Source organism: Pituophis catenifer, unplaced genomic scaffold (genome assembly GCF_029215685.1).
Source record: "Pituophis catenifer annectens isolate HBS135680 unplaced genomic scaffold, rPitCat1.0.hap2 SCAF_3, whole genome shotgun sequence".
Lineage (NCBI taxonomy): Eukaryota > Metazoa > Chordata > Lepidosauria > Squamata > Colubridae > Pituophis > Pituophis catenifer.
The window spans coordinates 181437833-181451589 of NW_027256883.1; the positions used below are offsets into that span (position 1 = coordinate 181437833).

Genomic DNA, 13757 nt, shown 5'->3' on the forward strand with positions numbered 1-13757 from the left:
ATGTGAATGCAGTGAGCAGGTGGCACCATAGATTGCTGAAAAAGCTGCAACAATTTACCGGTAGATTTTAGATTTTATTTACCGTATAAATTTGAAAGTTAACTATTAACTTTTTTCAACGTAAAAAATGAAACACGTCAGGTATAGCACAAAAATAGTATTTTTATGGCTTGCCTTGCAACTAATGTTTAAATCAAAAGTTGAGTTGCTTGCCTATCATTTTTAATTCCTTTTATTATTGCACATAGTAACTACAATAATCTTGCTCCATGTCTATATAGTATGTTATAGCTGGCAAGATAATATAGCTAGCTGTGTCGAATAATGGCAGGTATAAAATCATTTCAAATATGCAGCTGTCTCACATGTGCCAAACCTTGATCTTCATACTCAGGTTATAAATTTACAACAGGATATTAAAAGAGCAATACAATAATACTAAAGAAAAACTTTCAAGCAGCAAATGTAAGACTCAAATTACACTTTTTCAAGAATTATTCCTGCTAAGATATTCTCATCTAGTGTGTGTGGAGTGTGTGTGTCTAAAGATAGATAGATCGATAGATTTCTATCTATCGATCTACCTATCTACCTATCTACCTACCTATCTATCTATCTATCTATCTATCTATCTATCTATCTATCTATCTCTCAGTCTGGAAACAGGAATATAAGCGAATGGGGGTCCATTGTTATAGTAACTCTGGATGTTATTCTTTGAGACCATGCATGATTTTAAATCAGTTTTTGGTTGCACCTATCTTCAAAGCCAGTGGAGATTTAAAAGCACAGGGCTTGCCAGTGGTTCTGTCAACAGCTGCAGTTTCTAATTCCCTTGGCTGGATGTCAGTGCTGTAGGATTTCTTTCACAGTATCTTTATAGCGCTTGGGTGATCAACCTCAACACCTCTTCTCAGACTCCAGCACACTATAAAGTAACTGGTGAGATAAAAGGCCAACAAATGTCAAGACCCCGGACCACCCCAACGATGCCCTTGAAGTGATGTCCCGGTGCCTGGAGGCCGTGCGGATCTGGATGGGGAGAAACAGACTCAGGCTCAACCCATCCAAGACCGAGTAGCTGTGGTTTCCAACAACTCGATATAGTCAGTTGGTGCCATCACTGACTATTGGGGGTGAGTCATTGGCCCCCACGGAGAGGGTTCACAAATTGGGTGTCCTGGACTCACGGCTGTCTTTGGAAGAGCACATGACGGCCGTGGCCAGGGGGACTTTTTATCAGGTCCGCCTGATTCGCCAGTTGCGTCCCTTTCTGGATCGGGACTCGTTAAATACGGTCACTCATGCTCTCGTTACTTTCCGCCTGGACTACTGCAATGCTCTCTACATGGGGCTCCCCTTGAGGAGCACCCGGAGGCTACAGCTGGTCCAGAACACGGCTGTGCGGGTGGTTATGGGAGCGATGTGGCGCTCCCATGTGACCCCCCCTCCTGCGCGAGCTGCACTGGCTCCCAGTGGTCCTCCGCGTGCGCTTCAAGGTTTTGGTTACCACCTTTAGAGCGCTCCATGGCATCGGACCGGGGTATTTACGAGACCGCCTTCTGCTACCAATAGCCTCTCACCGACCAGTACTCTCCCATAGAGAGGGGCTTCTCAGGGTGCCGTCGGCCAAACAGTGTCGAGCCTTCTCTGTGGAGACACCTACCATCTGGAATGAGCTCCCCCCAGAGATACAGAGGATCCCAGACCTGCGCACATTTTGTCGTGCTCTCAAAACTTTTTTATTTCAGCAGGCTGGCCTGGCCTAATTCTCCTCTTTTAAATTTTTAATTTGTTTGATTTTATAATTGGGTGTTTTAATCTGTGTTTTGGCCAAAATATTTAATAATTTTAAGGGACTTTTAATATTTGTATTGTCTGTATTTTATCTTGGCTGTTCACCGCCCTGAGTCCTCCGGGAGTAGGGCGGTATAGAAATTTGATTAATAAATAAATAATAATAAATAATAAATAAGAATGAAAGACAGCATATATGTGAAATTTGATGGGCCTTTGGTACAGAATCCAGGACTTTTATCTATATAGGAGGAAAGGATAGCCACAGCTCTAGAATTTCAGCTTTGTGGAGAGCTGCTCTGGTGCCTGGCTGGCCCTGCTAATCCTACAGTAAAAAAATTTAATCCAAAAAGACCTATTGGTTGGAGATAATGTTTTCCAAGTATTTGAAGCTGTGCATATGTCAACTAGGTGTCATCAAGTGATTCTAGACTCAAGTTTATTTGGCACAGGTGATAAAACTATTTGAGTCTTGTTCAGGCTGATAGGCGGTCAAATCTCATAACTACAGAATCTCATCAGTACAGAGGTCTAGGGCATTAAGATATAATGATCAGTTATGGACATCCCATTTAGTAAATTAAAAAGGGCTCTGTCCAGTGATTTTCCAGACCTTCCTAGTATTTGATCCAGCTTGACGAATCAGATGTCAGTAAGGAGAGACCATCCTGATATAGAACCATAGACTTCGTAGCACTGAAGAACTTTCTGGTGGCATGCATGATTACATAGGAATAGGTTCCTACAGGTGGTAAATTGCTGGAGAGTACATCTTGGAAATGTCGAACTTGATGTGGGTCTGCTGATGTTTCTGAGGGTCCTTGGTTACGCATGATGCAAAGGGCCTGTTTAGGTTGAGTGACTAAATTAGCCTGTCATCTATCTAGCACGCAGCATTTTGCCTAATAGCATGGTTGATGGTGATGTCTTTTAAGATCACACTGACATACTATGACTTAGTCAAGTATGCGCCAGTGTTAGGACCTGGATATACTCAAGTAGTTTTGTACATCCAGGTTCTAATATTGGTATATACAGTGGGGCAAAAAAGTATTTAGTCAGCCACCAATTGTGCAAGTTCTCCCACTTAAAAAGATGAGAGAGGCCTGTAATTGACATCATAGGTAGACCTCAACTATGAGAGACAAAATGAGAAAACAAATCCAGACAATCACATTGTCTGATTTGGAAAGAATTTATTTGCAAATTATGGTGGAAAATAAGTATTTGGTCAATATCAAAAGTTCATCTCAATACTTTTTTATATATCCTTTTTTGGCAATGACAGAGGTCAAACGTTTTCTGTAAATCGTCACAAGGTCGGCACACACTGTTGCTGGTATGTTGGCCCATTCCTCCATGCAGATCTCCTCTAGAGCAGTGATGTTTGGGGGCTGTCGCTGGGCAACACGGACTTTCAACTCCCTCCAAAGGTTTTCTATGGGGTTGAGATCTGGAGACTGGCTAGGCCACTCCAGGACCTTGAAATGCTTCTTACAAAGCCACTCCTTCGTTGCCCGGGCGGTGTGTTTGGGATCATTGTCATGCTGAAAGACCCAGCCACGTTTCATCTTCAATGCCTTTGTTGATGGAAGGAGGTTTGCACTCAAAATCTCACGATACATGGCCCCATTCATTCTTTCCTGTACACGGCTCAGTCGTCCTGGTCCCTTTGCAGAGAAACAGCCCCAAAGCATGATGTTGCCACCCCCATGCTTCACAGTAGGTATGGTGTTCTTTGGATGCAACTCGGCATTCTCTCTCCTCCAAACACGAGTTGTGTTTCTACCAAACAGTTCTACTTTAGTTTCATCTGACCATATGACATTTTCCCAATCCTCTTCTGGATTATCCAAATGCTCTCTAGCAAACTTCAGACGGGCCCGGACATGTACTGGCTTAAGAAGGGGGACACGTCTGGCACTGCAGGATCTGAGTCCCTGGCGGCGTAGTATGTTACTGATGGTAGCCTTTGTTATGTTGGTCCCAGCTCTCTGCAGGTCATTCACTAGGTCCCCCCGTGTGGTTCGGGGATTTTTGCTCACCGTTCTTGTGATCATTTTGACCCCACGGGGTGAGATCTTGCGTGGAGCCCCAGATCGAGGGAGATTATCAGTGGTCTTGTATGTCTTCCATTTTCTAATTATTGTTCCCACAGTTGATTTCTTCACACCAATCTGCTTGCCTATTGCAGATTCAGTCTTCCCAGCCTGGTGCAGGTCTACAATTTTGTTTCTGGTGTCCTTCGAAAGCTCTTTGGTCTTCACCATAGTGGAGTTTGGAGTGTCACTGTTTGAGGTTGTGGACAGGTGTCTTTTATACCGATAACAAGTTCAAACAGGTGCCATTAATACAGTAATGAGTGGAGGACAGAGGAGCCTCTTAAAGAAGTTACAGGTCTGAGAGCCAGAAATCTTGCTTGTTTGTAGGTGACCAAATACTTATTTTCCACCATAATTTGCAAATAAATTATTTCCAAATCAGACAATGTGATTGTCTGGATTTGTTTTCTCATTTTCTCTCTCATAGTTGAGGTTTACCTATGATGTCAATTACAGGCCTCTCTCCTCTTTTTAAGTGGGAGAACTTGCACAATTGGTGGCTGACTAAATACTTTTTTGCCCCCCTATATTTGACTGTCATAGTTTGTAAGTCTGAACATTGTGATAGTGATGCACAGGTTGTCCTCAGCACATTTGCTCAGAAAAAGTAGGCCCCACTGCTATTTAGTTTTCCCAATCCATGTCTCCCATGAACTCTGTTCCAGTTGTTGCCTGTCCTCACTCTAGTTATGAAGTCACCAGACTGATGAATCTGTCATAAGTAACATACTAATTATTTATTAAATAATTGTCTAAGACAGAAATATGTAAGGAAGCAACATTTATAACTGAATTTTCAAATGAAAGCAAGATGATATATTTTTAGAAAAATACTTTCCTTTTTAGAGTTTAAAATAGGAATATTAAATTGATTACAGCAAATTCAACATTCACAGTATTCTTCTATTTACAAAGCTCAAGGATGGAAACTCTAGCCCTCATTCTATTAACCTTTTAGCCAGTATGATATTCAGGCCCACTATCTGAAGATAGTTATTTCTGGCAAGCATATGACCTTCAATACGTTTATTACTGAGCAATACAAATAGGAGAGGTATTTATAAAACCATAGGTATGAGCCAGAAAATAAACAATAATCTTAATTGGAAAAACATACGAGAATCATGTTAGGTAAAAAATATGTTTTAAGGTTTATGAAAATTGGAATAAAATTCTCTATCTCTCCATGACATTACAACTATTACTATATCATAAAAAACAAAGCTGCTACAGTATCTGCAATGAGATAACTGGGTGGCTGGTAAGGAAAATGAGTTCAAAACAGCACTGATATCTATGAGCTCAGGCTAAATTAGTATGTGTCTTAAAATAGCCAGCTATTGATTCTTCTGTCCCTTAGAAAGCTTTGGGTTACACAGTGTATCTCATAGCAATGGTTTTCAAGGCAAGAATGTCAATGGTATATGACAGAAACAGACTGGTCTGGTTGGAATAATGGATATATAACTCCATGCAATTCTTATATATTTTCAAGATGGGTAGCCCTTCCAACAAACTTAGTATTTTGTAATTCAGTGCAGCAGTAGTAATTTTTAGGGTAAACCTGTTTAAACAAATGATTTTATCATGTCCTGTACTATCTATTTACATAATGTAGTTTCAATTGCTCATGACCAACTTGTACCCTGAGAATTGAGCAACAGAACACTGCCCATCAAAATGTGTTAAGATATGCACTTTCTTGGATAGAAATGAGATCTGAAAATGTTCAGTCCCAAAATAAACTTGGAACAAATAATGCACTTTACTCCATGCTGTTCCCCAAAGATAACTGACATATTCTACATAGTATGTCAGGAATTTCAATCTGCCAATCTCAAGTATGTTTCAAGTCTGTTTTTCAGAGTGTTCATTATTCTTATACTGACACTCTATAATTATTTTAAATCAAAAGTGGGTAATTGGTTTAAAACATGCAATCTTCCTCATGCAATGAACGAAATATAGAGCTCAGAAATTTATTATTTTTGTCATGGAGCATATCTTATTTTAAACAATATTTTGTTTTTAAAAGAACTTATGAACAAGGATTTTTCAAGTTTTGACTTTTCGATTCATTAGAACCCTCCTTGAAGACTCAAAACAATGCATTTAAATCAAATTAAATTTGGAAATGAACCAGAAAAATAAGTTTACCTGACCAACAACTATAGAAGGAAATAAAGGAAGTCCTCCTCAACTGGCCATAAAAATATGCAGGTTCCCTCCCCCCCTCCATATCTTGAAAGCTGTAATTGTTCTTAAAATGCAAGACATTCTTTGAATGGTTCTGTGCAGCAGAGGAAAGTGAAGAAAACCACTAAAGGAGATACGATACTTGAAAATTCTAATAAGGAAATATATGGACTGAAGGAGATTTTTCTGTTAAGCGTTAAGAGTTGCTCTAAAAGTTAACTATACTGCTGATTCATTTTGTAAACACAAATTAGAAATCAGGCTTCTGCTCACCTAAAGAGATTTAATGTTGATTAAAGTTAATCTTCAGTTTTGTTTAAAAAAAAAACACCCAATTCTTCTGGAGGCCTTTGAGAGAATTTTATTTGAGTGGTTCTTACAAAGATTGTTGCCATATGAAAGTTGTTTGTTGATAGAAATATTAAGCTGTTTTGTCAAACACACTGAAGTAACCCAAAAATATATTTCAGAGCTCACAGAGCTTAAAAAAGAGCAGAGATTATATGCAACCAGACAAAATATATTCCTGCATTTCCTACTTCAACTTTTAATTAAGTACATTCCCTGCAATCATTGGAACTTTAATCTGGAAATGCAGAGATAGCTTTGTTTGGAATTCTAAACACACCTTACACCTTATTTACAAGAAACTTTTACAGAGACAATCAAAAGTTACCATCTAGAAATAAAATCTTCTAATCCTCTCAATTTTACCAGCTGTTCAATATTACATGAGCAGATCAGATGACTGAAAATTGTTCAGTAGCCTCTTCAATTTTCAATCCATACAAAACACACTAAATATGTCCAGTTAAATCTGATTTTAACCTTTAGCAGAGCATCTACATTTTAATAAATGTAAAATGCAACTTCTGCATTAAAAGAAAGGCTTGCAAAACATTAAAAATGTCCTCTCCATCTTTTTACAGAAAAAAAATCTTTTCTATAACCTATGTCTGTTCCTACACCATACTTTAGCCAAAAGTCTAAATGTACAAGAATTACAAGGCAGAACAAGTAGTCAGCTTTGTTTACAGTGGGAATGCTAATCATGAGAATAATCACAGCATTCCTGCTTATTATATATATTTCTTTAAAAGTAACAGGAAATGTACACAAAAGGACTTTACATCTTTTTCCTTTTGTTTTCATCTAAATAAAGGTAACTCAAGTCTTCCTTCAAAAATAGCTATGTACAAAACTGACTCAATCCTCCTTCATCGCCGAGTTGGAACCAAGAGCTGGGTTGCAGTCATAGAATCTGGGAAAAGATTATGGTATGTCGGAAGAGGAACATATGCTGCTGTGATCATTTTACCTGTAAGAGAAGAAAACAAAGTATTAATATCTAATAGGACAAAGTGCAATGCCTATAAAATATAGGACACAGCTTCCAGTTTTATTTTAGATAATTCAGATTACTATCCTACAATGAATATCCATCATTCAGTATGACTCAACTAAAACCAAAACATATTCAATATGTTTATCACAGACACAAGACCATGCGAAGCATTTATTTAAAAAACAAGTCCTCAGGAGATAAAATGTCACATAGGATAATAAAAAAGAATTTTAAATGCTTGTAATAATTGGACATTTGGTTCCCACCCATAAAGATAAACCAATTTGTACTAAGTATGGCAAAGATAACGTAGGTCACACTGCTCAGTAGGTAATAGTGCTGTGCCCTTGTGTAGAACTCTGGAATTAGCAACCCGGTTTCATGTGTTTGTCCAAGTCTCAGGAATATGTAAAATAAGAAATATTTCCTTATCTGCCTTATTGACTAAATTTCCTTGGGGCAATTTGTCACAAACAAGACAAATTATACAAAATAGGCATGATCAGAGATAGTCTTCAAATCAATTCCTTATTAGTTTTGTTAACTCTCCTAAATTTGGAATTTTCAACTTATCTCTTAAACTACCCCTAGCAGAAATCACATCAAATAATTTTTTGTTTCTTAAAAAGTTTTCCTTCATTTTGAAATGTAACTTCCATTGGCTCTTGACAATATGTATCACTTGCCATATGTTTACGAGTTGAAATCACTGAAAACCAAATTTGGGAAATGTACTTTTGCATCATTTTAAGAACACTTTTTTCTAGACTCCCGCTCCTGGCCCAAAGGAGTTGGTGATAGTAGGGCAGATACTAACAGAGGATAGAAGATGCATCTGAAAGAGCAAATTTTCCAATTTTCCATCCCTAATCTATATCTATTAGTCATATTATAACCATACTATATTATGACAATATAGTAAATATTCACTTACCTGCAAACCATCTTCCATGTAATGCATTGACAGCTGCAATTGCTGCTGCTATTGAAGGGCATTTGACATAGACATTGCCCTGAAGTTAAAAAAAAAACAAACAGTATTTACAAGACAGCCCATAAACCATTTCCTTACCAGATTCCTCAATGCCTCCAGTAACAACAGAGATTTTGATGTACTGCCCTCATCAATAAAAGTCCTTAAAAACTCGGGAGAAATATTCAAAGAGGAAAGAGGTGCAGCACCACCACTACCACATCATGTCACAGCAGATACTATCACCCCTTGTCCTGATGAAGAGTTCACCAGAGCTTGAATCTAGTCTACCATCTCAGCCTGGTGAGATGGTCTGTTGCCATGAGGTGAGCGAACATCAGTATGCTCATGTTATCCAGTTATATATCTTCATTCTGGTGAGCTTAGTGATGCTGTTGATGTCCTCTCAGTATCTGGATGGCAGGCAACAGGCTTACATTTGAAAGTAGCCTATGTTGAATTGTATAGCAGTCAAGCTTCAGCAGTTGAGCTCAGGAAAAGTTTTATGGTATTTTGTGCTTCATAAAATGTTTTTTAAAAATGTAAAATATATTATAAAAATTTAAATTTCATGGGAATCATGAATCCTGGATTTCATATTCATTCTGCAAGTTAGCCCATGTGAGGAACCTTGGTTCAAAAGGTTTTGCCCTACAATGCATGGTTTTGCCCAGTTAAAGGTTACAAACATGAAAATTTTAGTACAATATAGATTCATTCTACCTAGCAATTTATTTTCTTCAACTATTTGCTCTTCTCTATTTTAATGCTTAATCAATATTTAATTGATCTTTTTACTTGCAAATCAACAGGCCTTGGCATAGAAATTTTAAGAAAAAATCAATTGTCTTGATACTTTTCTTTGCTAATTGCTTAATTTTAAAAATAATTTGTATTATTATAAATCATTAACAGTTAAAACACCTAGCACAATTTTTTGACTAAGGTGAAAGCAAAGAAATGTATCTTAAGAGTGTATCTGTAGGAGATAACCAGGCTGAACCTGAGGGAAGGGTCAAATGTGTCATTACTCTCGAGTCCCAGAAGAGATCTAAATTCAGGCCACCTTGAATTCTATTGATTCTTATCTACCAATTATTTGCTTTCATTGTTAGTAGTTCAGATTCTTGTAGAGAGCATCAGCTTGCAATAAACATTTATATTCATTTAAATTGCCTGGACTTCCTGATTTTCTCACACTTGACAATATCTCATTTATTTGCTCATTAATCCAATATACAGTGACCATTCAATCCCATCTAATGATTTTAACACCTAGTCTCAGATAAATATCTTGAAAATGTTGAAGTTTTTCAATACTTGAAAAGAACAGTGCAATACAGAGCTTTTGAGTATAATCTCCTGAAGTAACAGGAAAATTAAAGTATAAATAACCACTGTATACTGTACTGTTACTGACACGCCTGTTAGAAGTTGGAAGAAAACACTCCAGGATTTATGCAACCAAAAGAAATGCAAGACTGTGGAGACCCCTCTTCTCAAACTAGAAACCAATGTTTATAGGTAGGTTGATCCAGAGTTTTGCACACACTATTTTGTTATTGGTTGAAATATATTTGAATTAAAAATGGTGATTTTTTCCCCCATTCCATAAACTTTATATTGAATTTTCAACATTGTAATATTCATATAATTCTACATCTATGAGATAGAATTGGGAAGAGAGAGAAGCCAAAAGCCCAATAGAACATCCAATTGAATAGTGTTTGATAAGTTTAAAATTGCTATGGACTGTGAGAAGAGGAAATAGTAATTCAGAAGAGGAATGACGAGATGAGCAGGAGATTGACCTGTAGTTGTCACTGATTAAATAATATGGATAGGTATAGCTGGCTGCCACTTAAAGGTAAATTGCCACTCAACGACAGAGTAACCAGGAAGACAGCCCTAGTAGATATATATCACAAAGGTACACAACGATTACTCTGGAGTGGTAAAAATGGTTGTCCCATGTCAATTTCTTTGAAATTAGAGGATGGAAGAATATAATTTGGGTCTTGAGAGACTGAACAGTGAAAGTTTGATGCTGGTAGACCATGTATAGAGGAAGTATGATCTCCTGGTTCTGCTAAACTTTTTAACAGCTGGTGATACTATCTACCTACCTACCTACCTACCTACCTACCTACCTACCTACCTACCTATCTATCTATCTATCTATCTATCTATCTATCTATCTATCTATCTATCTATCTATCGTGATTTTATATATTTATATATATATAGCACTTAGATTTTAAGGTATATGTTGCAGTGGTTCTTCTCTCAAGTAGGTAGTTCCAGTCAGCAAGGGAAAGATCATATCCCAGGGCACTCCAACATGAAGAATCATGAAGCGTGGATTTTCAATATATACTATTGACAGTACATTATCTTTACTATTCAATATTTATATGAAGCTATTGGGAAAAATTATCCACCAGTACCTGTCTATGGAGATTCTCAGTCATCCAGCCAAAGGTGCTTTTTCAAAAGGCAACTAGGCTTTCTTTATTTTGCCTTGAAGACATTTTGCTTCTAATCCAAGATTCTTTAGAACTGAAGGTTCTTGGATGAGAAGTCAAACATCTTCAAGGAAAAACGAAGCCCAGTTGCCTTTGACGATAAAACTATACAGCACTTAGAACTGTGTTATCCCTGCATTGAAATGGTTTTGTAGATGAAATGGATGTGTGATTTCACTGTTCCCAGTCCTAAGAGGAGGTGGCAGTCATAATGATATTATGTTGTATACTATTTTATTATATTTGTGTCTTAATTACAAATGTAATTAACCATTACAAATTACTAGAAATGGGATTTGTTTACATAGCGAAGTGGCATAAAGCACAAACAAATCAATGTTTGCGTCACTTCATGTTAGAATATTTTAGTTAAAAAACAGTGAAAAAGAATCTATATATTGCATACATTAATAGCATGAACACATTTATAAAACTTTAAAGGACCCAACCATAATGCTATCATTAGTTATTTTTTTCAAAAACATACCTGAGTTGAATTTTTGTCTACATAAATGTGGACAACACCTCCATGCTTGTTACATTCTTCAATCACATCATCTTTAATTTCTGTATCCCAGCCAGCTTCTTCTTCACTGCAGAATAAGTTAATAAGACAATAAACTTATGTCTTTATACCAAATAGAGAAAATTTTAGAAAACTACATCAGGTTAACTTACGTTTGAGGGTTAAACATATTGGACAGCTGAAAGCATTGTGTTGCAAGTGGTTGTACAGAAGCAGCTGCAGCTAAGACTGAAAAAGAAAACATAGCATGACTTTTCGGTCATTTTTATTTTGGTTTACGTATCAGCTTTAAATATATATATTATATTATACAATATAATTCTGTTATGAAATGCAATTCCTCACAAGCAAAGATTTTAAATCTGAATCCACAAAACTAACTCTAATCAGTGACTAATCAGTGAAGACATTGCCTCCAAAAGGAGCCCTTCCAACATACTGCTAAAAGAATGACTAGACAATTATAAGATCAACATTTAGCCCCATTTCTGTGTATCAACTTGGCAACTAAAACTAGCCAATAAATTCAATTACAAGAAGGATCTGAAAGAACAAAATTTCACAGCCATAAAGGGTAAATGCAGCAGTGGACAGGAGTTCATTATGTGACTGCATAAATCGCAATGTTTTCAAATGCTTTCTCTGCAAGCACAGATGACTAACTTACTTTAGATTTAGGATGTTTGTTACCAAAAGGGAAAGCATAATTTTTCCACATTCTGCTTTGTATTTCAGCAAAGCTGGAAATTATGTTAGCTCTATTCTGACTAGCCTCGGAGAGTTAGTCTGTTATGTAAAGTTTGGATCAGATACTTATGGTGGATGTTATCTAGTTCAATTGATCTGTTGATAGCTCCTTTAAGTGCCAGGTTTCCAGGAATTCTGTAGCACTTCTGCTCTTTTTGTGTGGTTACTTGCATTTTCCCAGTTAGATGTATATGGATCATTTTGAGGGAATGGGTGACCGATGGGTAGTCCATAAAACAAATTGATTTCTTTCCATAATTAGAGATGGCTTTTACTAACATAGGAAGCTTTTTCAAAAATCCAGTGAGGATCATGGCCAATTCAAAAATTAATGAATTATAACTCTGCAGGCTCACTGAGTAATATATTAAACGTTTATACAGCAAAAAGTACCAGTATTAATATAAATTGCAGAATCTACTAAAAGTCCCTTACTCAATATCAAATCTGGGGAAGGGACAAATATACCCCAGATTCTGCAGTTAGAACTGAAACAGGCCTGCCTATCCTATATAAAGTTGTTCTATAATTAAAGATTGAAATTGTTGTTGGAGGATTTTTTCTAATCTGGCAAATTATCCAAAGTAATACTTTAGAGAAAGAGACTAATATGTCACATACAGTTGCAAGAAAAAGTATGTGAACCCCTTGGGATTACGTGGAGTTTTGCATGAATTGGTCATAAAATGTGCTCTGAACTTCATCTAAGTCACAACAATAGAAAAACACAGTCTGCTTAAAATAATACTACCCAAACATTAGATGTTGCCACGGTTTAATGGAACGTAACATGTAAACATTCACAGTGCAGGGAGGAAAAAGTATGTGAACCTTTGGACTTAATAACTGGTTGACCCTCCTTTGGCAGCAATAACCTCAACCAAACGTTTCCTGTAGTTGCAGATCAGACCTGCACAACGATCTGGAGTAATTTTGGACCACTCCTCTTCACCAAACTGTTTCAGTGTAGCAATATTCTTGGGATGTCTGGTGTGAATCGCTCTCTTAAGGTCATGCCACAGCATTTCAATCGGGTTGAGGTCAGGACTCTGACTGGGCCACTCCAGAAGACGTATTCTGTGCTGTTGAAGCCATTTTTTTGTTGAATTACTTGTATGCTTTGGGTCATTGTCCTCTTGCATCACCCATCCTCTGCAGAGCTTCAGTTGGCGGACAGATGGTCGTATGTTTTCCTGCAAAATGTCTTGATAAACTCTGGAATTCATTTTCCCACCAATGACAACAATCCGTCAAGGCCCTGAGGCAGCAAAACAGCCCCAAACCATGATGCTCCCTCCGCCATGTTTTACAGTGGGGATGAGGTTTTAATGTTGGTGTGCTGTGCCTTTTTTTCTCCACACATAGTGTTGTGTGTTCTTCCCAATCAACTCAATTTTGGTTTCATCTGTCCACAGTATATTTTGCCAGTAGTGCTCTGGAACATCCAGGTGTTCTTTTGCAAACTTCAAATGTGCTGCAATATTTTTTTTGGACAGCAATGGCTTCCTCTGTAGTGTCCTCCCATGTACTCCATTCTTGTTTAATG

The 13757-nt window shown here is 37.2% G+C and overlaps 1 protein-coding gene across 4 annotated transcripts in view; it reads right to left on the reverse strand.

The window, feature by feature from the left end:
* Positions 1-4621: 4621 nt before the first annotated feature.
* RBM39 (RNA binding motif protein 39) overlaps positions 4622-13757 on the reverse strand; it is a 34841-nt gene continuing 25705 nt past the window's right edge. For all 4 annotated transcript variants that reach the window (XM_070941630.1, XM_070941628.1, XM_070941629.1 and 1 more), the window contains 4 exons: positions 11617-11692; positions 11426-11531; positions 8375-8453; positions 4622-7413 (listed from right to left, as the gene is read on the reverse strand). In XM_070941630.1, coding sequence (XP_070797731.1) covers positions 7313-7413; positions 8375-8453; positions 11426-11531; positions 11617-11692 — 362 coding nt within the window. In that variant the 3' untranslated portion in view covers positions 4622-7312. The remainder of the gene's footprint in view (positions 7414-8374; positions 8454-11425; positions 11532-11616; positions 11693-13757) is intronic.